General features: G+C 39.4%; 2 protein-coding genes and 2 non-coding genes across 8 annotated transcripts in view; 3 read left to right on the forward strand and 1 right to left on the reverse strand.

The window, feature by feature from the left end:
- NOL8 (nucleolar protein 8) overlaps positions 1-2,346 on the forward strand; it is a 42,695-nt gene extending 40,349 nt beyond the window's left edge. For both annotated transcript variants that reach the window (XM_037037149.1, XM_037037148.1), the window contains exons 16-17: positions 1,311-1,390; positions 1,856-2,346. In XM_037037149.1, the coding sequence (XP_036893044.1) occupies positions 1,311-1,390; positions 1,856-1,906 (131 nt within the window). In that variant the 3' untranslated portion in view covers positions 1,907-2,346. The remainder of the gene's footprint in view (positions 1-1,310; positions 1,391-1,855) is intronic.
- A 4,905-nt stretch (positions 2,347-7,251) lies between these two features.
- IARS1 (isoleucyl-tRNA synthetase 1) overlaps positions 7,252-23,305 on the forward strand; it is a 117,389-nt gene continuing 101,335 nt past the window's right edge. Inside the window, exons 1-5 of one of the 4 annotated variants that reach the window (XM_037037269.1) lie at positions 7,252-7,341; positions 15,748-15,870; positions 16,633-16,789; positions 17,242-17,361; positions 20,986-21,068. In XM_037037269.1, the coding sequence (XP_036893164.1) occupies positions 15,755-15,870; positions 16,633-16,789; positions 17,242-17,361; positions 20,986-21,068 (476 nt within the window). In that variant the 5' untranslated portion in view covers positions 7,252-7,341; positions 15,748-15,754. Of the gene's footprint in view, positions 7,817-9,251; positions 9,281-15,747; positions 15,871-16,632; positions 16,790-17,241; positions 17,362-20,985; positions 21,069-23,305 lie in introns of those variants that run through there. The other 3 variants (XM_037037270.1, XM_037037271.1, XM_037037268.1) reach the window with 3 other exon arrangements.
- On the forward strand, positions 10,443-10,574 carry LOC118980640 (small nucleolar RNA SNORA84). Its single transcript, XR_005065166.1, has one exon. It is a non-coding gene; the product is annotated as a small nucleolar RNA SNORA84 (small nucleolar RNA).
- On the reverse strand, positions 11,630-11,736 carry LOC118980628 (U6 spliceosomal RNA). The gene has a single exon (XR_005065154.1). It is a non-coding gene; the product is annotated as a U6 spliceosomal RNA (small nuclear RNA).

Here is a 23,305-nt window from a genome sequence, read left to right on the forward strand (position 1 = left end):
AACTGAACTGTCTGGCATGTGGGTAAGAGCTGGAGGGTCAGCTTTCACCCAAGCAGAAGTGCTGGCATAGGTTATAGTGCCTTTACTAAGCCCTCCCTGAACAGTGGGCTGTATACTCTGTATCTGAGTTTCCATCAACCTATCACTGTTTGCCCCACCTCAGTAATTCCCTGAAACCCCACACCACCAGTTTCCAAGCCCACCGAAGTTATTTTGCTGACTTTTCTATACCAATAGTGTTTCTTGGCTCATGCTTCAGACTTTCCTAAAATCTTTCAAATAAGTAGCATCTGGCCTCAGTGTTTTCCGTACCTCTCACTTAGGGGCCTCATTCTGGCACTAGTGGCAGCCAGCCATAGTTCACAGCTTGGCATCTCCTGGGCACTTGTAATATGCAAAGTGATAAAACGCAAGGACCTACAACCCGGACTGCCCAGCAAGGCTAGTGTTTAGACTCACTGGAGAAATAACCTCTCAGACAAGAAAAACTGAAGGAGTTCATCACCACCAAACCAGTATTAGATGAAATGTTAAAGGGGCTTCTTTAAGAATAAAAAAATAAGAATCATGAAATGGGTATATATATATATATATCCATTATATATTTTTGGATCTAAATAAAGTACATAGGCAACAGAAACAAGACTTACAGATACAGAGAACATTTTGATGGTTGTCTGATGGGAGGTGGATTAGGGGGGATGGGTGAAAAAAGTAAAGGGATTAAGAAGTTCAAATTTGTAATTAAGCCCTGGCTGGTGTAGCTCAGTGGATTGAGCGCGGGCCTGTGAACCAGACGATCGCGGTTCGATTCCCAGTCAGGGCACATGCCTGGGTTGCAGACCAGTTCCCAGCAGGGGCCAGTTCCCAGCAGGGGATGCACGAGAAGCAACCATACATTGATGTTTCTCTTCCTCTCTCCTTCCCTCTAAAAGATAAATAAATAAAATATTTTAAAAAAAATTTGTAATTAGCATAGTCATGGGGATGTAAAAGTATAGCACAGGGAATATGGTCAATAATATTCTAATAATTGTGTATGATGTCAGTGGATATAAGATTTATTGGGATGATCACCTAGTAAATTCTATAATGTGTAATCACTGGCATGTACACCTGAAAATAATATAATTATGTATGTCAACTGTAATTAAAAAATTAAAAATGATTTTAAAGTAATAAACTTAGTATAAATTGAGGGTGTGGGGAGGTCCTAGGTAGAATTAAAGACCTTGATAATGTCAGCACTAGAACTTTATCCTTTTTGGTATTAATTTATTGCTTCATCTTTTTTGATTTTCCCTTGGTAGGTTCTGAATTATTCTGGAAAGGAATGGGAGGTAATATTAGTAGGAATTCTTGGGAGGCCAGAACAAACAACCTGCGTAGGGTGAGTAATTGTATCTTCATTTTCAGTGCCTCCATAAATAGATACAGTGTTATCTTTGTGTTAATATATGCCTTGTATAAGAATAAGGCAATAAGATATGCAACTTAAGACAAAAAGGATGACAGCTGACAGTGGTGGAAGGGAACATTGACATTGTTTACTCCAACATACACAGTACAGGTGAAGAGACTGAAAACTGGATGAATTGAGTGTCTGGTCCGAGTTCCAGTCCTGTTCCTTAAATAACAGGAAATCATGAAACTTTTGAAAGACTGAGTTAGAGTTTCCATTGTAAAGACTTAAAGCCAAAAATTTAAATAGTCCCTGTTCATTCCAGGTGAGCACTTCTAAAATGGTTTCCACAACACTAATTAACCCTAAGTTTTACTTTATAGTTACTAAACTCCTTGATAATAACTTACATTTACTTTTAAGTAAGGCTTTTTTGATTTTATGTTTTTATAGGATTGCCAGAAGAAACATAAAGATGCCAAAAGGAGAGTGAAACTAAAATAAAAAGTGTCATTATTGGCTTTGATACTGCTGGTTAAGAAGACTCGCCTATGGAAACTGGATGAACTAAAAAATAATTTTAGTTGACAAGAAATTGGAGTGAAGGAATATTCAAAGTCTAACTTTTTTAATGATGGGTATCATTCTGGTTGCTGTGGTTTCCTGCGGATTTTCCCTGTTTATTCCTAGGTTCTTGAAAAAAAATTGATTTGAACATTTTTTATGAAGAACAATATAGACCCTCAAAAAGAAAATATTTTTTGTGTATAATCTCTTTGCCCTCTATCATCAATAATTAATGGGCATCTTCTGATGCAAACTTTGCTTGAAGCCTTTTAAAACACATGGGTCAGAGTACTTGTGTTTTACAAGTTAGGTTTTTTGTGAAGTATAGACTACTTAAAATATTTATTTCTGATTATATTAAATACACCTTATCTCCATTTTGTGTTTTTGGTTTAATGGGTTGAATATAAGTCAAACTTGAGTTTTGTACTTGCTTCCTGTTGAATACCTAACTTAAATGTAGGACATTTCAGACCAACATCATAGGAGAGTTCTGGGAAGACCAGAAAAGGATACCAAGTACAGTTTTCCTGCTCTTGGCCTCCAGGAATGATAGAGGCCACCCATCAATCCTAAAATTCTAGTTAGACCAGAGATTTATGAATAATGCAAGTGTTTAAAAGGTCACAGTTAGGAGTCAGGACTCTAGGTCCCTATAGGGAAGTAGATTTAATACCTTGTTAAATAAATCATTAGGGCTAGGATGAAAGACAGATAATCCTATCAAGCTAGCTTCCATACAAGGTGGTATTATGTAAACAATCCCAAGAAATTATTATGGAGCCATAATATGTGCACAGTGATACCTCACCTATCGTGGGAGTTATGTTCCTGAGACCCCCATGATAGGTGAAAATCCACGAAGTGGTGGCATTCTATTTATTTTATTATTTATATATATTTTAAGGCTTTATAAACCCCACACTCCTGTAAACCTTTCCCACACTCTTATAAACACTTCACATGCTCTTAAACACTTTCTGTACTCTAAAACCTACGTAATTTTAACAACATAAAATTCTATATGGGTACTCGCCAGTGAAGTACACTACAACTTGAGTGGAGAAGATGAATTATGTAGCTGTGCAGTACTGGAAGGTGATGATGATGAGATGAATGTACTGCACAGCCAAGAGCCTTACAGCTCATTTGAAGGCAGAGCTTCATTAGGTGTTTCAGTATCTTCACCCTGGGCCATAACTTCTATTTCCACTAAAGGTGTAGGTGTAACTGATCTCTTCATCTGAGTGATGAACATACTTATGGGGAGTTGCTGGTGCTGCTTTTTATCCACAGAGGCAGCTTCTCCAGGCAGAGAAATGCTCTTGAGTCCAGTCTCTCTGAAATTAGTCAAACCAGCCCTTGTTGGTACTGAATGGGGTTGGTCTGGTGGGAGAAGCACTCGACAGTCCTGCTTCTGCATTGTCGTCCTTGTCTTCATCCTTGTCACCATTGTGAACATTCATGCTTTCTGCAAAACTATCATAAAGTTTCTTGGCCTTCATCCAGATGGTGTTGGTATCTAGGGAGATATTATTTTTCTTGCAGTCATTTATCCACAGAGCCAGTGCAGACTCCATCCTCACAATGGCCTTATTGTGGGAAGTGACCACCCTCTTTGCAGTCTTGTTAAAAGTCATTGTTGCAGTAGACCAAATACTCTTCTCATGTTTATGTAGCGATTCATTGATCTTGTAATGGCAGCCTGCAGCCATGTAGCTTTTGCCTTCCTTTCACATGTTGAAAAGTTCCACCCTTTTGATGGTAAGCATATTCCTCTGGCACTTGGGTTCACTGCCACAATCCTTAGAAGGTGCAGAATGTTTAAGTGGCATTGTAGGGCTTAAAATAAACTCAGACTTTTATGAAAATTTCACAAAAACACAACACCACAGAGCAACACTATGTGCAGCAATCAGACGTTGATGTGAAGTGGACAAGGAGAGATGCTGAACACACGGGCACAGTGCAGGAGAGCAAACAGATGAATGCTGTGGTCACTGAGCCAATCAGCGCCCAGGATAACAGAACACAGCGCTATGGTTGATCACCTTCTATTCCATCAGCCAATAGTGTACCATGTACAATCTCACGGCAAAGTTTCACAAATGGTAGTGGCGTAGTGCATTTTCATTGTGTACAGTACAGTATTCATCCACTGATGAAATACATACTGTATTTTATTTTGATTTAATATTTTAATATGTTTGAATTAACATTTTTAATATTTTTTAACTTCTTAGGCAAAAATAACTGAAATAAATATATAAATACCTATATACCGCAAAATCCTGCAATATAGTGAAACTGCAATACAGAATTAGATAATTTTTTTAAAGGTGTTACCCACTTTAATATTTTTTTTAAAAATTTTTTTAGAGAGGGGAAGGGAAGGAGAAAGTGGGAAAGAGACATCAATCTGTGGTTGCCTCACATTGATTTTACACAAATCATGTGTCCCCTACTGGGGACCTGGCTTGCAACCCAGGCATGTGTGCTGAGTGGGAATTGAACCGGAGACCTTTTGCCTCACAGGCCAATGCTCAATCCACTGAGCTACACCAGCCAGGGCAGAATTAGATATATATTTTAAAAGAAACTGCAACAGCTCTGGCTGGTGTGGGTCAGTAGATGAGTGCCAGTCTGTGAACCAAAGGGTCACCAGTTCAAGTTCCAGTCTGAGCACATGCCTGGGTTGCGGCCCAGGTCCCTAGTATGGGCATGGAAGAGGTAACCACACATTGATGTTTCCTCTCTTTCTCCCTCCTTTCCCCTCTCTCTAAAAATAAATAAAATCTTTAAAAAAAAAACCCGTGACAGTGAAACTGCAATATAGCAAGGGACAACTATATCTGAAATTAAGTATTAATTTATGTCTTGACTGAATATAAACAGATCAGGGGTGTCCTCTGGTTATCCATTTTGTCATCACTACCTAGAGCCATGTCTAGCACATAGTGGGTGCTCAGCACATAAATTTTTTAAATGGGGTCCAAGGAACTAAGTAACTGAAGAGGCATTCCTATAGTTCCAAGACTTCAAACTACTTCACGGAAAATGGAAACAACCACTCAGCAGGATAAATACAAATGTTCCACCTTCTCTTGATGTATATTACACTTACACTTTCTCATCTATTGCTTTATAACAACTCATCACATTAAGAACTACTTTCCTTACAAATAACCAATTTGGTCAGGACTCATTGGGGACTGCTAATTTTTCTCCATGTAGTTCCATTGGAATGGATCTGCTGGAATTAGTGAATCCACTTCTTAAATGGTCCATTCAGTGCCTATCCATGGGTTTCCTCACAGCATAGCACCTAGGTTTTAGGATCAGGAATCAAATGCTGATAGTCACTTAAGGCCTAGCCCAAAAATTGGCTCCGAGTCATTAATTACCAGTATATTCTGTAGGCTCAAACAGAACACTGAGCTCAATTAGACTCAGTGACGGTACAGACTGTCACCTCTCCGTGGAACCAGTGTCAGTTTATGGCTGTTTAAATCTGTCAACACCCTACATCTCCAAAATGAAAGTGCTATCACATAGCTTTGCCCACTCTGCAGATTCTGCTGCCCAGATAAAAGTACCTTCAGCAATTTACTTCCTCTGAATTTATCTCCATATTTCTACCTGAAGTGCTTACTCTGTGATCTCTTGGTTTTTCAGTTTTAGATATCTGTTGACTTCCTACTCTGAAAATGAGGATCAATGATAATCCAAGTAGTATATATGGCCCACATTTAACTTTTTCCTAGAATTTATTTTTTACTTGCTTATCTTTTCTTATACTTAGCCTTCCCATATTTCCCACCAGTACCATAAAGTGTTTCTCAATCCAATTTTATCAGACCTGTCCTCACCTTTTTTTTTTTTTAAATCTCTGGGAGTACTCTGTCCTGTTCCAATCTGGATAATCTGAACAGATGATGAACTGAACAAGGTAGCAACTTGAATGCAAATGCTTCAAAACACATGCTAAGTACTTCAAAATGTGTAAGTTACTGAGTTGAGAACTACCCTTTTGAGGAAGGACATGAAACCCACCTTACTCTAATCTCTGACATTGTGTTCCTAGACTTTCAGTATGTGTTAAGTGAACACTATACAGATTATTAAAATGTTCTTAAAGTTACTAAGTGCTTTCTACATGTTCTTGGCCAGATCAACCTTTGTCCCTGTAATGGATACAATAAGCAGTCACATGCAGAATTACTCTCAATTTGTCAAGCCCTAAAATTTCTTTCCTATTCTCTGATGCCAAAGCATGAGGTCTACTATCCTTTGCATGGCTCTGGATTCTATTGCTTTAACCAGCAGATCTAGACCTACCAGGCAGACACACAGTAGATTGTAAATATGTAACTGAGCTGGTAAGAAATTTTACTTTTACATCGGGAAACAATTTTAAAGTTGGTTACTAGACATTCCCTTTTTGTTTTATCTTTCCATATTACCATATGAAATTATTACCATAATTTCTGCAGTAAAATCCAGAACTCTGGAGGTGGCACTGTGGAACACAGGATTAGAGGGAGGACTTCCTCGGAACACTACCGATCGCGCATGCTTAGGCTCCTTCCCGACACAATATGTGAACTCGGGGTTTTTCTAAGGATTGAGATGATCTCTACAAATAGGTCAGGAATTTTAGTGTGCAACTAATTATCTAGGCAGTTAAAGTTTAACAGGCAGTTTAACAGGCAGTTAAAACGTAGCTTCTTGTGACCTACCTTCAGAGACAGTCTCAGCAGGCCTGCTACGTGGTTCAGGCACCTGCAGTTTGCAAACTCCTGGGTCATTTTGGTGAAGCTCTGCAACTAGACAGTAAAACAGTCCTACCGCTAAGGCTGCTTTCTGTAATGGTTACCTAGGAAATTGGGATCACTTGCTCGCAGCCCCACACTACAATAACCGAAGCCACCGTCGTTGGATTTGATTGGTCTAACGTATAGAAAGGTGAACACTGACAAACGAATGCACCTCTTTGACAACGTTCATCAGAATGCACAATTTCAGCCGCCATTCTGTGCCCGTTCCAATCAGTCCCCACCCCAGAAACCACTTCAGACTCCTTCCACCACTACGAAAGCTGCCCGGTACGAACCAGCTGCCTTCCGAGCCAGCATCTCCGGATAGCGAGGAGATGGGTGTGGTCAAACCCTCCAGCCAATCGCCGTTCTCTTTGTTGCCTGGTGTCTGACGACGCACGCTGATTAGCTGGCGCAGAACGGCGCCCTCAGCCCGGCGCGGTCTCTGTGTTGCATCACCTTTGGTCGCCCGGCGGCAGCGTACACGCGCGCCTTACCTGGAGAGACGGCTAGGGTACGTCAGGTACTGCACGTCAGGAACACGTTTTGCTGGAGTTTTGTTTAATATCTGTAGGGCTGTGGGTTAGTTGGGTGCGTATCCATTTCCAAGGAGAAGTTTGGGAGGGGCTGTAAGTGGGCTGGAGAACTCAGAACTGGGTACGAATCTGTTATCTCGCAGGATTTTGTAACCTTTGGAAGTTCCTTTACAAACTGGAATCGTGGTAACACTCGGTGGTTGTGGAATTTGGTGTGATCGAGCTTGCTGGAGAAGTGCAGAAGGTGGGAGAAATTAGAAAGAACTTCGAAGCCGTTGTATTCATAAGAACAGGTCAAGTGCTACGTTCCCGTGAAAGGCAGTCTTTGCTGGCCACCTGGGACTGGAGGAAAGTAAGCACGCCCTTGTCCTGGTCTCTCGCAGTATGACTAACGTCGTGTCCACGGAGGAGGAAGGAAGACCTGTGGGATTTTGAAGTGGGAGGAGACGGCTTCTGAGGAGCTGCGATAGGTTCGGGGCCTTGAAGATAATACTATAAGTGATTAAAGAGTGAAGTAATATATACGGGAGAGAAGGCAGCAACGTGTAGATTGTACTCTTTAAATGTCTTTGGAAAGATGAAGTGACTGGACAGGGGCAATAGAATGGAATTTGTGGGCAAAGAAATAGTAAGTGGGTGACGTGATCGTTGTGATCTGTAACAGCCGTTTTTTCACTGAGTAAGTGAATGTTTATGGTCTTTTTTTACAGGTGACACAACTGAGCTTTAAAGGTTGAGTAACTTTTCCTATAGCTCACGTACTAAGTGGTGGTACCGAAACTGTCACATTTCAAAGCTATTATCTTGGGCCAGGAGGAGCCCATGGTGTGGTATAGATTGGGAAGGCAGGTAGGAGTGTCACTGAGGAAACTTAAGGATGCTAACAAAGGGACACATTCAAACAAACGTTTTTTGGATCACTTAACCATATAAGCACGCAGTGTAGGTTAGATAGTAAGATAATACTGCCAGCAACAAGTTTACAGTTGAATTGGAGAGTGTGTGAAACGTGAAATGCACATAAACTACCATATGTAGGAGAGCAGCAGATTCAGGGGAGGGAGGCATTCAGAAAACGAAGAATCTGAAAACCTGATAAAGGAAAGTCTATTTAAGCTAAGTAGTATTAGAGTATGTGGAGAAAGGGACTTGATGGAGAATGGTTTTGCTTATCAGCAGTGACTAAGAGTGATGTAGCTGGACCTAGAGTTTTATAGGAGTAAATAAAAGTCAGGAGTAAGAGTAGTAGTTTAGAGTAAGAGTAAGGTGGCCTTGAGTGTTCCATTGAAAAGTCTATAGAATGCTGTTGGCAGTGAGGAACCATTGGATTTCTTTTTAATACAGAAATGTTACTTTCAGAGCTTTTCCATTGTGGGGGTTAATCTATACTGGTATGCAGGATTCAAAACAGTAGTATGAAGTGTTTAAAAAACTTTAACTTTACAGCTGAAAGTTTTTTGTAAGTAAGATTCTATTGAGCCAAAACTGCTAGCCAGAAAGACTGGTCTAGGGGCCAGTAGCATGGCTAGATAGGAAAGACATCATGTCCGTTGTTCCAGAGTTTGGCAAGTTTTATACCTTAAGTAAGAGGGAAGGAAGAAGAGAGAGGAGACCGAAAGTATGTACGTTAGCTTTAGGCAAGGGATAGTAGGAGGTGAAGTGTGGCAAGCTCTGGTATAAGCACAGAGTTTGCATATACAAATGTCCACTCCCATAATACAGCAGTCAGGAAAGCCCATGTACAAACAAGTGGAAGTTCTGGTGTTGAATGGAGCTTGGCTGAACAACAAGTGGAAATAGCCACCTGGAAATTAATCCAAAGTTCCAACAGGCAAAACAGGCATGTGAACAGTATTTTATTAGCTGGTTAGCAGCCATTAGCATACTAACAGTTGTTTCTTTCACTCTCCAGCCTCTGTAACATCATTTAAAACATCAGAAACTATGTATGGTGTCAGGTGGGTACAAGGTATTTTAGTAGTTTATATAATGTCTATAATCACTGGTGTACTCTTGAAACTAATATAATCTGTGTGTCAACTGTAATTGAAAAATAAAAAATAATTTCTTTAAAGATTTTATTTATTTATTTTTGAGAGAGGGGAGGGGAGGAAGAAACAAAGGGAGAGCAACATCAGTGTGTGTTTGCCTCTTGTGCCCCCTTACTGGGGACCTGGCTCATAACCCAGGTGTGCGCCCCTACTGCAAATCGAACAGGTGGCCCCTTGGTTCTCAGGCTGGCACTCAATCCACTGAACCACACCAGCCAAGGCTGAAAAATAAAAAATAATTTTAAAAAAATTAGATTTCTGCTTGTCAGATAATATGAAAACATGTTCGTTCATGCCTTCTCCAGTCCTACTCCCTGATGGTATTCATAGTTAAATTTGGTGGGTTGCCTTCTAAATTTAAATACAAAGTTACTTAAATATAGATTTAATGTATATGTTTTAAAAATCTCTTGAAAGTTATAATACACATAGTATAAATTGCTATTGCTGTGACCTTTCTCAGTGTGCACAGGTAGTATGTATATTTGATATATTAAGATTTGTTCTTTTTCATGGCTGCATGATATTGATGTACTGTAGTTTATTTTAGTCACCTGTATGGATATTTATTTTAGTTATGTGTCTATAAAAACTGTGCTTCGGTTGCTGTCTTTGGATGATAGGATATAACCAAACTGAGAAAACGCTGGAGATGGACTACCTCTGGGGTTCACTTTGACTCAGTGCAATAGGTTATGAAGAACAGTAGAAGCAAGATCCCTATGACTTGGTGATCAGTTGGATATAGGCATTATTTGGTGGTATTAAAGGTGACTCAGAAATTTCAGGTAACAGGAATGAATAGTGGAACTACAACTATGGTTGAATTAAAAGTGGGAGCAGGTGTGACAAGGAAGATCGTGAGATTTATTTTCTAAAATCTATTGAGGTAAAAGTCAAAGAGGGTATCAAGAAATTGCTGAACATGAAGTTGAGCCTAGAGAGGTCTGAAGGAATTACAGAATTGGGAATCTTGGAGACCTGGATGGTAGTAAGAGGGAAGAAGAAATTACTTTCCTGAGCATAGCTTCAGGGAAGTTAGTTTTCCTTCTCTTTGTCACCCATAAGTGCTCTGTGGTTACTGGATGCTGTAGTGCAAGTAGTTTTTCAGTGGATGTGAGGAGGCAATACAAGCCTGTGATCTACACATGGAGGCTGTTTCTCTTCCATAGCGAGCACGGCCCTGTCACTGATAACATGTCTCTTCAAAGTAATGTGCAATGCCATTATTTTGAATCTTTGTATTTGGCATAATAATGCAGTGATTCTTAGTCTTTTGGGGAATAGTAGCTCCCTAGAAATTTTTATAAAAGTTATGAGCCATCTTCAGAAAAGCTTAAATCTCATTTTCTCAAAAAAATAAAATAAAAAATTAGCTAGATAGTCTTGAATGTGCTCAGAACAGTTGCAGAGTAATGACGCACACTCTGATGTACATGGTAATCCCTTGGTCTTGTTAAAATGTGAGTAGTGACGCCTCATTCAGAGGTGGAATGGTAAGTCTACTCTTAATAGTTCCCACAGATCCTGGCAATTGTAGGACCAGCCATGAGGATCATTACAAGCTACAGAAATAAATGTGTTGATATCTAAAGATCTAGTCTTCCATCGTGATCCCTTAAGTTTTAGTTGTCCTCGAATAAGGTAGTCCCTGAACCAGGAGGACCCCAATCCATAAATGTATAAACTAACACCTTTTTCTCGCCCTGAAAGGCTGGAGGTTGCAACAATAGCTGAAGATCCAAAATGGCATCAACTTTTGTTTAATACCATTTAATCAGAAATGGATAGTAGAGTTAATTAAACAATCTTCCCGTTCCTTTCTTTTTTCCTATATAAAACTCAAAAGTACTCTTGGATCTCAAAAATAAAGAAGAGGAAAAGCAATGCTTATAACAAACTTTTTGTTTTGATGACATGGGTCAATTACTGTGATTATACTTTGATGTTTTCAGAATTTCTAAAGTCATTTATAGGTTTAAGGTTTTCCATCTTCTTTGCTTGTTTTTTCATTTTCAGCAGTCCCTTCTAACCTGATGTTGGCTTGGAAATCTAGTCATCAACATAATTAGAATTATAAAGTAATATTAAGTAGGTTTTGAGGAGGAATAGACTTGAGGATGCTCACAAGATAGTTAAGCTGCCCTGGATGGATCAAATGATTATTAGCAAAACTATATAAGGATACTTCAAAACTTCTTTCACTAGGGATGAAATCAGAAAACTGTAAGGTTTGTCCTTTCCAAAAATCATGAATGAGCAATTAAACGCTTCACAAATTTCCGTGTCATCCTTATGCAGGGGCCATACTAATCTTCTCTGTATCGTTCCAATTTTAGTATATGTGCTGCTGAAGCGAGCACTGAATAAGCAATTAAAAAGGATAATACAGAAAATAAGAATGAGCTAGGAATTATGTGAATGTAAGATTTTCATCTTTTTAGCTTTAAATTTTCTTATTTAGGTCATGCTTGTCATTCCTCAGTATCAAATTACTGTTATTGAGGTTGAACATGAGGTTCAATAGATGAGATTATTTCAACAGAAGTGGTTTTTGTTCTGTGGATGTAGGTACTAATTCTCACCTATTTTGAGATTTTTTTTATGTACACAGTTGAAGTTTATTTTTATTTTTTATAACCTGAATGCTCTCATAGTTTAATAAAATTATTCTGAACTGAACTATAATTTCAATTATTATTAGTGCACCATGAAGCAAAAATCATACAGTACAAAAGATTGATAAATAATTATCAGACATACAATGTAAAACAAATGAATTAGATGGGGAAATCATGTCTAATGAAATAGGTGGGAGGTTTTTTTTCCTCCTCAGTGTTCTGTGCCCGTGAATGAATCGTGCCTGTTGCATTAACAGCATTGATTCAACTCCTACTTTTTAATAGTCTAGCGCACAGGGGAAATTGGGCTCACACAAGCAGACTTAGGAGGAGTTAGGCGGTCGCAGCATTTCTCAATCCTCTGAGGTTACGGGGTCCGGGGGAGTCTCTCAGCTGAAGACTGCTCAGGTCTCTGCAGAGCTGAGGGGAGCATGGGGCTGGAAACAGCCTGGTTTGGGAAAGGGGTTCTCACCTAGTCAGCAGGGCCATGCATTTTTGCGATGCTGGGAAGGACCAGCATTTTTGTGAGATACCAAAAGGATTTCCAAGTCTCACAGGGCAACTCTCAGGACTCATACCTGCTACTCTGCTACCTGGGAGCCAGGTAGCAGAACAAACACTTGTTTATTCTTGGAACAAGTCAAGGAGATGAAAACACTGTTAATTTTAATACACTTTAGTCAATGTACTTTGGTTGATGTAAAAATGCTCTTTTTAAAAAAACACTTTACCTTCTCCCCCCTTCTCCTCCTCCCACTCCCCTGTTGCTAACCATCCATGCAGTCTTCATTTCTATGGTTCCGCGTCTGATCTAGCTGTCCTCTTGGTTTGNTGCAGAGCTGAGGGGAGCATGGGGCTAGAAACAGCCTGGTTTGGGAAAGGGGTTCTCACCTAGTCGGCAGGGCCATGCATTTTTGTGATGCTGGGAAGGACCAGCATTTTTGTGAGGTACCAAAAGGATTTCCAAGTCTCACAGGGCAACTCTCAGGACTCATACCTGCTACTCTGCTACCTGGGAGCCAGGTAGCAGAACAAACACTTGTTTATTCTTGGAACAAGTCAAGGAGATGAAAACACTTAATTTTAATACACCTAAGTCAATGTACTTTGGTTGATGTAAAAATGCTCTTTTTTAAAAAACACTTTACCTTCTCCCCCCTTCTCCTCCTCCCACTCCCCTGTTGCTAACCCTCCATGTGTTCTTCATTTCTACGGTTCCGCGTCTGATCTAGCTGTCCTCTTGGTTTGCTTTTGTTTTAGGTGTGGTTGTTAATAACTGGGAGTTTGCTGTCCTTTCACTGTTCATATTTTTTATCTTTTATTTCTTAGATAAGTCCCTTTAACATTTCATATAATAAGGGCTTGGTGATGATGAACTCCTTGAATTTAGCACTTTATCTGCCCTTCCATTCCAAATGAAAGCTTTGCTGGATAGAGCAATCTTGGATGTAGGTCCTTGCCTTTCATGACTTGGAATACTTCTTTCCAGCCCCTTCTTGCCTGTAAGGTCTCTTTTGAGAAATCCACTGACAGTCTGATGGGTACTCCTTTGTAGGTGACTGTCCCCTTATCTCTTGCTGCTTCTAGGATTCTCTCCTTCATTTTCACCTTGGCTAATGTTATTATGATGTGCCTTGGTGTGTTCCTTCTTGGGTCCAACTTCTTTGGGACTCTCTGAGCTTCCTGGATTTCCTGGAAGTCTTATCTCCTTTGCCAGACTGGGGAAGTTCTCCTTTATTATTTGTTCAAATATCTTTTCCACTCGTAGCTGTTTCTTTTAGTCTATCTCCTTTGCCAGACTGGGGAAGTTCTCCTTTATTATTTGTTCAAATATCTTTTCCACTCGTAGCTGTTTCTTTTCCCCTTCTGGTACCCCTATAATTTGAATGTTGGAACGTTTAAAGATGTCCTGGAGGTTCCTAAGCCTCCTCATTTTTTTGAATTCTCATTTCTTTATTCTTTTCTGGTTGGATGTTTCCTTCTTCCTTCTGGTCCACTCCATTGATTTGAGCCCCAGTTTCCTTTCCATCACTATTGTTTTCCTGTGCATTTCCCTTCATTTCAATTAGTTCACCCTTCACTTGTCCCTCTAATTTGTGACTAAAATCAACCAGTTCTGTGAGCATCCTGATCACCAGTGTTTTGAACTGTGCGTCTGATAGGTTGGGTATTTCTCGGTCGCTTAGAGTTATTGGCTCTGGGGCTTTTGAGTTCTTGAGCCATAATATTTTGGTCTGTTTGCGCCTGTTACGTATGAGGGGCAGAGCCCTAGGTGTTCGCCAGGGCAGGGCAACTCAGTGGCTGGGTTGTTACGCTGTATGTGGGGGCGTGGTCAAAGAGGGGCAGTGGTGGTCCCCTCTGCTGCTTTCCACTTCTGGGGCCTGCAGGGTCCATCTCACTGCTCCTACACCTGGTTTACCTGCGCACAAATGTGTGACCACCGTCAGCCTGCTGCCTTGCACCCTCACTGGGTCTGCCCGCCGCAGCCTTGTTCTTGGGATCTGCCAACCTCCGCCTGTGCGCCTGGGTGGGTCTGGCTGAGTTTTTCTGTGAGACCCCGATCCGCCAGTCTCTGGCTCTCCCCCTTTTACCAGTCTAGCTGAATGGTTCGTTGTTGTCGGGCTTACATATAGTTCAATTTTCTGTGTTTTGGTTGCATTTTTGTCACTAAAACTTTGTTGTCTTTAACCTTGGTTGTGTGAGGAGGCACAGTGTTTCTGTCTACGCCTCCATCTTGGCTAGAAGTGTAGAAAAACTCACTCTTTTCATTCACTGCTGGAAAAATATTTTAAGATGCAGCAGCTATGGGAAAAATTCTGGCCGTTTCTTAAAAAGTTAAACAGTTACAGTATGATCCAGCAATCTACTCCTTGGGTATATATACCCAAGAGAACTGAAAACATACGCTCACACAAAACAGTTACACATGTATATTCATGGCATTGTTCAATAGCCAAAAAGTAGAAACAGTCCTAATGTCCATGCACTGATTAATGAATAAACAAAACCTGGCGTGTTTTTACAGTAAAATACCACTCAGTATTAAAAAAATTAAATGTGAGTACATATTACAACATAGATGAACCTTGAATACCTAATTCTAAACAAAAACCAGACAAAATAGATTGTATGTACATGATTCCACTAGATAAAATGTACAGAGGGGCCCCGGCTGGTGTAACTCAGTGGATTGAGTGTGGGCCTGGGAATCAAAGGATCGCAGTTTGATTCCCAGTCAGGGCACATGCCTGGGTTGCAGGCCAGTTTCCAGCAAGGGATGCACAAGAGGCAAGCATACATTGATATTTCTCTCCCTCTCTCCTTCCTTCCTCTCTAAAGATAAATAAATGAAAAAAATTTTTTTTAATGTACAGAGGGGAAAAATCTGTAGAAGCAGAAAGCAGGTTAATGGTCATTGAGGGGCTATGGAAGGAGGGAATGGAGAGTGACTGCTAATTTGCACAGGTTTTTAGAGGAAAGGAAGGGAGCAGTGATAAAGATATTCTAGAATTAAAGCATAGTGATGGTTACACAATTTGTGAATATACTAAAAAAACCCAAATTGTACAGTTTAAAAAGGTGAACTTCATAGTGCATGAACTTTACCTCAAAAAAGCTATAATTATTTTTTAAAGCATCCTGTAGTGTCAAGGATAGTAGTATATATATATATATATACTCATTTTAATGTATGATAATCTTTACTCCTAGACCCTTCTTTTGAAAAGAACAAATTTGGTTTTTCTCTTGCAGTGCCAAAATGGTTCAAGTTCCAGAAAACATTGATTTCCCTGCTGAAGAAGAGAAAATCTTGAAGTTCTGGTCGGAATTTAATTGTTTTCAAGAATGCTTAAAGCAGTCAAAACATAGGCCAAAGTATGTGAATTTCTTTGGTAAAGATAGAGTCCTTAAGAATAATCATTAGATAGGCTGTGTTCCATTAAGACAAGAACTTTGTGTTCTCCCTTGTACTCCCAAGGTCTCCAAGGTCTATATAGTGGGTGCTCTCAGTTGTAAATATACCGTGAATGGATGAGTTCTTAATAGATTAGATTCACTTTCTTTAAAAGATCTAAAGAGATTGACTTAAATGTTTTAATAAAATTCCAGTGTTAAAAGCCATTTAAATTTGAACCATTTTTAGCTAGTGTGTACATAATCATCCTCTTCCTTTCCACTTTTCTCATTATCACCACCTCATTTAAGTACTTAAACTAGTTGTAGCCTTCTATGAGGCTACTTCCTGCCTGTACAGGTCTTCCATTCACCTAAGACCAGTCCTTTTTTTTTTTTGGTCATGTGTTTCATGTGCTCAAAAACTTCATAAGATAGGCACTTGTTGCTTTATTATACTGATAAGTAACTTAATTGTTCAGTATCAGGGTGGATAACTCGGGTTATGTTGTGGACTAATCAATGAAGACTGGGTGGCCCAATGGAGGCCTCTCCTGTTCTCTCATTAACTAGCTTTTTTGAAGCAGGGGTTCTAGTAAATGATCTAATCAGTTACCTGAATTTACTGGTCTCACGGCTTTTCTTCTTCTTGAAGACTGCACTGTGCCAAGAACCATCTATAGAAAAATGTCATAATTTTTTCTGTTTTAAAGTTACTTAACATGCTTTTATTATATCTGGTAGGTTTACTTTCTATGATGGGCCTCCTTTTGCAACTGGACTGCCTCATTATGGACATATACTTGCAGGGACAATTAAAGATATAGTTACAAGATATGCTCACCAGAGTGGATTTCATGTTGACAGAAGATTTGGATGGGATTGTCATGGCTTACCTGTGGTATGTGGGAATTGCTAACCTTATGTTTTGATGTTTTTGAAGATTTTATTTCATTGTAGAGAGGTGGGAAGGGAAGGAAAGGAGAAAGAGAAGGAAGGAAACATCAATCAGTTGCCTCTCGAACACCCTCAACTGGGGACCATGCCTGCAACCCAGGCATGTTACTTGACTGGGAGACGAACTGGTACTCAGTCCATTGAGCCACACCTACCACACCTACCACACCTTTAGGCTGATTTCTTTCTTAATAAGCGTTAAATGTTGTCATGTATATAAGCACGATGAATTTTTACTGTAATCAGACTGTTTCTTCTACTTCATTTCTATAATACTATTTATAGTTCATTTTCTCTAGACTGTCTGAGAACTAATTTTTTAAAATATGTTTTATTGTTTAGAGTTGCTATTTTTTATAGGGCTGGGTTGTTAACAGTCTTATTGTCAATTTTCAGGAATATGAAATTGATAAGCTACTGGGAATCAGAGGACCAGAGGATGTAGCCAAAATGGGGATTATGGAATATAACAAGCAGTGCCGAACCATTGTGATGAGATATTCTACCGAGTGGAAGGTATGTTTGGTTATTTTCAGTAGAATGAACAAAGACTTCTAATTTAAATGGGAGTTGAAATGGTTTATGGTCCTTTGTGCTTTTTTCTATGCTCACAAAAGTATGGTTATCTATGTGAGGTTTTAACATGAGAGAGGTCAACCATCCTTTTTTAAAGGAGTATTTAGCTTCCACCTCCAACCCTAATGCTTGGACTGTAGCTTAAACTGAAGCCTTTTTTATTTCTATGTGCTTAATTAATCTTCCATGTTTACTCTTTTACCTGCCCACAGTATATGACAGGAATCAGACGTTCCTAGCAAATAGATTAACTTGAGTGTTGTAATTTTAAAAAATCAGAAATTAAAATGAATTCTAATTTGGAATTTTACATGAATTTTACTCCCATCTTGCTCATCCCTGTTAGTAGTAGAGCTCCCATAGCTGGTACCTTTAGGTAACTGTGAAGTGCTGTCAGAGCTCCTACTCTTTCTTGTTTTTTTGAAGGCTTACGAACAAAAGTTCCCAACTCCTTATTTCTTCCGTTGCTCTCAATTAATTATTGGGTTGGCCAAAAAGTTTGTGTGGTTTTCTTTCAGTAAAATAAAAGTCAAATTTTTTACTTTCACCAATAACTATTGATTTGGATATTTATCTCAGCTATCTCCCACATGGTAAAAGGTTGATTGTTCTCCATTTCTCAATCAAATGGCTATCAATTTCAACTGGTCTACTGGACTGTGGAGCATTCTCCATCAAGAAATCACCAGCAAGAAACTTCATAAACCACTTTTAATACCTTTGATAAGTCACAGTGCCTTCTCCATACCCTGCAGAAATCTATTTTTGCTTTTCAGTTGCTTTTTTAAAAAAGATTTTATTTATTTAACTTTAGAGGGGAAGGGATGGAGAGAGGGAGAGAAATATTGATGAATTGTTGCTTTTCATACATCCCCTGCTGGGAACTGGCCTGCAACCCAGGCATGTGCCCTGACTGGGAATTGAACCACCATCCTTTGGTTCACAGGCCTGCGCTCAATCCACTGAGCTACATCAGCCAGGGTTCTTCAGTTGCTTTTTAAAAAACCTTTCTTAAAATAATAAGGCTTTGTTATTGTTATTATTGTTACTACTACTACTATTATTACTATTATTATTATTAAAATGGCTACATAAAAATTCACCAATTTTGAGAAGTTTTTTTTTTCTTTATTTCACACTGACATGACAGCTATCACAATATATATAGTCTAAAAAATTGTTTTGATTAAAGTTAAAAGACAGCTAATCTGTACTATAGCCATCTTACAGAAAAAAACAAACAAACTTTTTGGTCAACCCAATTCTTTGTTTCTACAACTTAAAAAATGTCTGGCTTTTATTTTTTTCACCTTATCGATCTTCTTACCACTTTGACTTCTCAAAATCGCAGTTCTTCAGAATTCCCTATTCTGCTAATAGTATCAGCCTTCAAATATTAATCCTCATGATCAAATCAAATGTCAAATTCTATGAAGTCTTTCTTCTTAGTATCTCTTATTTAGTCATTTATTTTCATTCCTACACCCTTTCCCTACCCTTTCACCTCTTTGTTTCTGTAACAGTCTTCTAACTGGTCTCTTGTTCATGTTCTTTTTGCCCACCCTGCCAGGCTATTTCTCCCACAAAATTGTGTTAATCTTGCTCTTCTCTGCTCAAAACATTGAATAACTTCTCTTCATTGATAAATAAAAATTTTTTAATCAACTTGAAAAATCAGAGCTTTTAAATTTTCCCCTTTAATCTAACTTTTCTTCCCTGGTTGCCAGTAGGGAAAAATTCTGGTGATTATAATATGCATTTGGGTCTTTGTTTTCTTGTTTTTAAATTTTTCATTATGAGTTAATTCAGACTTACTAAAAATTGCAAAAGTAGGCCCTGGCTAGGTGGCTCAGTTGCTTAGCGCACCATTCTAATACACCAGAGTTGCAGGTTCAATCTCCATGAGGGCACATACAAGAAGCAACTAATGAATGTATAAAAAGTGAAACAATAAATTGATGTTTCTCGCCCTGGCTGGTGTAGCTCAGTGGATTGAGTGCGGGCCTGCGAACCAGATGATTGCGGTTCAATTCCCAGTCAGGGCACAGGCCTGGGTTGCAGGCCTGTTCCCAGCAGGGGACGTATGAGAGGCAACCATACATTGATTTTTCTCTCTTCCCCTCTAAAGATAAATAAATAAAATCTAAAAAAAAAAATGATGTTTCTCTCTCTTTCCCCCTCTCCCTTTCTCTCTCTAAAATTAATAAATGTAAAAAATACTGCAAAAGTAGTATGAAGAGTTCATCTGTCTCCTTCAATGACCGCCTAACACTTTCATAACCATAATATAATTATCAAAAACAAATTATTAAAAACAAATTAACAGTGATAAACTATGTTAAACCTTATTGAAATTTAACCAGTTCCACTAACTTTTATTTCTGATCTGTGATCCAATTCAGAAGTATACATTGCATTTAGTTGTCATACCTCCTTAGTCTCCTTAAATATGGAAACACTGCCTCAATCTTCGTCATTTATGACCTTGTCACTTTTAAATAGTACAAACCAGTTATTTTGTAGAAGTCCATCAATGTCTAGCATTAATTCATGCTTCAGTGTAGGTTTTGCATTTTTGGAAAAAATACTGAAGAAGTAACATCATACCCTTCTCAGTCTGTAATAATCGGAAAGCCTATGATAATGATGTCTCATTGGTAATGTTAACTTTAGTCACTAAGGTGATCTGTGTCAGGTTTCTTCATTGTAAAGTCAGAGTTTTTCCTTTGTAATTAATCAGTATTCATTGGGGAGAGTCTTTGCAAATATTCTGTTTTTTATACTTTAAGTCAGTAGTTTTAGTACCTATTAATGATTTAGTACCTTTTTTGTTTTTTCTTAAGATTTTATTCATTTATCTTTAAAGGAGAAGGGAAGGAGAGAGGGAGAGAAATATCAATGTATGGTTGCCTCTCATGCATTCCCTACTGGGAAGTAGCCGGCAACCCAGGCATGTGCCCTGACTGGGAATCAAACCGTGATCCTTTGGTTCTCAGGCCCACACTCAATCCACTAAGCTCTACCAGCCAGGGCTCTATTAATGATTCTTGCCAGGAACACGTATGCCTGTGGTGTTTGCCAGGTGGTAGTTTTGGTACACTTTTAAAGGCATATTCATACTTGTAAATAACATTATTTACATACAGGATGAATGCTGGAAAAAAGCGGGTTCTCAACCTTATATGGCATGTTGATTGCAATATAGATTAACTTGAATCATTGATTGTTCTGTTTTATCAAAATTATTGAATGTGGTGATGAAATAAAAAACATTCGCCCATCTGGTTTGGCTCAGTGGGTTGAGCACCAGCCTGCAAATCAAAGGTTGTACGTTTGATTCCCAATCAGGGCACATACTGGGGTTGCAGGCCAGGTTCCCAGGTAGTGGCATGTGAGAGGCAGCTAATCAATGTATCTCACACACATTGATGTTTCTCTGCCTCTCTTTCTCCCTCCCCCTCTCTAAAAATGAATAAATAAAATATTTTAAAAAGGAAGTAAAACACATTGGTGTGCAATAACAAAATAATCATTCTCTAATGCCTAATATCTATATTTTTTTAGTCTACTGTTACCAGACTTGGCCGATGGATTGACTTTGACAATGACTATAAAACTCTGTATCCAGAATTCATGGAATCTGTCTGGTAGGTTTATTTGAAATTATAAGTGTAATTCTACTACACAGGGGTGAGGAAAAGTAGATTTATAGTTGTTGAAATGGAAAATGCAGCAATAAATAAGTAATACAAGAATAAACTCTGTTTTGGAGTAGCTTCTGGCCAAGGTGGAGGCATAGGTAGACACACTGTGCCTCCTCACACAACCAAAAGAAGGACAACAATTTAAAAACAAAAAACAAGCAAACTGACAAGTAATCAAACTATATGGGAGTCTGACAACCAAGGAGTTAAAGAAGAAGCATCCATCCAGACCATTAGGAGGGGAGGAAACAGGCAGCCGGGTAGAGAGGACTCATGGCAAAGTGGCACTGGAGGACCAGGGTGGGCACGGTGGCGGCTGTCAAACCCAACTAGGCAGCGGATTGTGGAGTCAGACATGCAAGGCAGCAGCTGATAGACCAGCAAGGTGGTGTGGGCAGTCCCACATCCACACACAGATAAACCAGGAGGAACAGCGGGGGAGCAAGGCACACCTTGCAACCTGGGGTCCTTGCGCTGGGAAATAAAGCCTCAAACCTCTGATTGAAAACAATGGTGGGCGTTGAGGTGGCAGCAGGAGAAACTCCCAGTCTCACAGGAAAGTTCATTGGAGAGACACATGGGGTCTTGGAAGGTACACAAGCCCACCCACCTGGAAACCAGCACCAGAAGGGCCCACTGTGCTTGTGGATAGTGATAGTGGGGGAAGTGACTGAAATCTTGGCAGAGAGCAGAGCAAGTACCATTGTTCCCTCTTGACCCCTTCCCCACATACAGCATCACAAAGCAGCGGCGTGGGTAGCCAGCCCTGGTGAACACCTAAGGCCCTGCCCCTTATATGTAGCAGGCATGTCAAGACCAAAAAAATTGGCCCAAATGAGAGAACAGATCAGAGCTCCAAAAATACAACTAAGCCATGAAGAGATAGCCAACCTATCAGATACACAGTTAAAACAGTGGTGATCAGGATGCTCACAGAACTGGTTGATTTTAGTCACAAATTAGAGGGACAAGTGAAGGCTGAACTAATTGAAATGAAGGGAAATGCACAGGAAAACAATAGTGATGGAAAGGAAACGGGCTCAAATCAATGGAGTGGACCAGAAGGAAGAAAGAAACATCCAACCAGAAAAGAATAAAGAAATAAGAATTCAAAAAAATGAGGAGAGGCTTAGGAACCTCCAGGACATCTTTAAACGTTCCAACATTCGAATTATAGGGGTACCAGAAGGGGAAAAGAAACAGCTACGAGTAGAAAACATATTTGAACAAATAATAAAGGAGAACTTCCCCAGTCTGGCAAAGGAAATAGACTTCCAGGAAATCCAGGAAGCTCAGAGAGTGACAAAGAAGTTGGACCCAAGAAGGAACACACCAAGGCACATCATAATTACATTAGCCAAGATGAAAATGAAGGAGAGAATCCTAGAAGCAGCAAGAGATAAGGGGACAGTCACCTACAAAGGAGTTCCCATCACACTGTCAGCAGATTTCTCCAAAGAGACCTTCCAGGCAAGAAGGGGCTGGAAAGAAGTATTCCAAGTCATGAAATCCAAAGACTTACAGCCAAGATTGTTCTATCCAGCAAAGCTTTCATTTAGAATGGAAGGGCAGATAAACTGCTAAATTCAAGGAGTTCATCATCACCAAGCCCTTATTATATGAAATGTTAAAGGGACTTATCTAAGAAATAAAAGATAAAAAATATGAACAATGAAAGGACAGCAAACTCACAGTTATTAACAACCACACCTAAAACAAAAGCAAACCAAGAGGACAGCTAGATCAGGAGCAGAACCATAGAAATGAAGAACACCTGGAGGGTTAGCAACAGGGGAGTAGGAGGAGGAGAAGGGGGGAGAAGATACAGAAAATAAGTAGCATAGACGGTAGGTAAAAAATAGGGGGGAAGGCAAGAATATTAGGGGAAATACAGAATCTAAATAACTTGAGACACGTGGTCATAAACTATATGGGGGAATGGTGGGGGAGGGTTGTGCAGGATGGAGGGGGGGATAGAACAACTGTAATGGTATAGTCAATAAAATATATTTAAAAAAATTTTTGTAAAAATATAAAGTGGGAAAATTTCAGGATTCTCCCCAGTGTATCCTAGCATCCATTTGGGAGAGTTGAGCAGTCATAGGAGAATCTGGGATGACTGTTAACTGACATTTGTAGTGTGGTATTGAATACATTTTGCTTAAAGCAACATTATTAAG

Source organism: Sturnira hondurensis, unplaced genomic scaffold, assembly GCF_014824575.4.
Source record: "Sturnira hondurensis isolate 20B ecotype Veracruz unplaced genomic scaffold, ASM1482457v3 Scaffold0022910, whole genome shotgun sequence".
NCBI lineage: Eukaryota > Metazoa > Chordata > Mammalia > Chiroptera > Phyllostomidae > Sturnira > Sturnira hondurensis.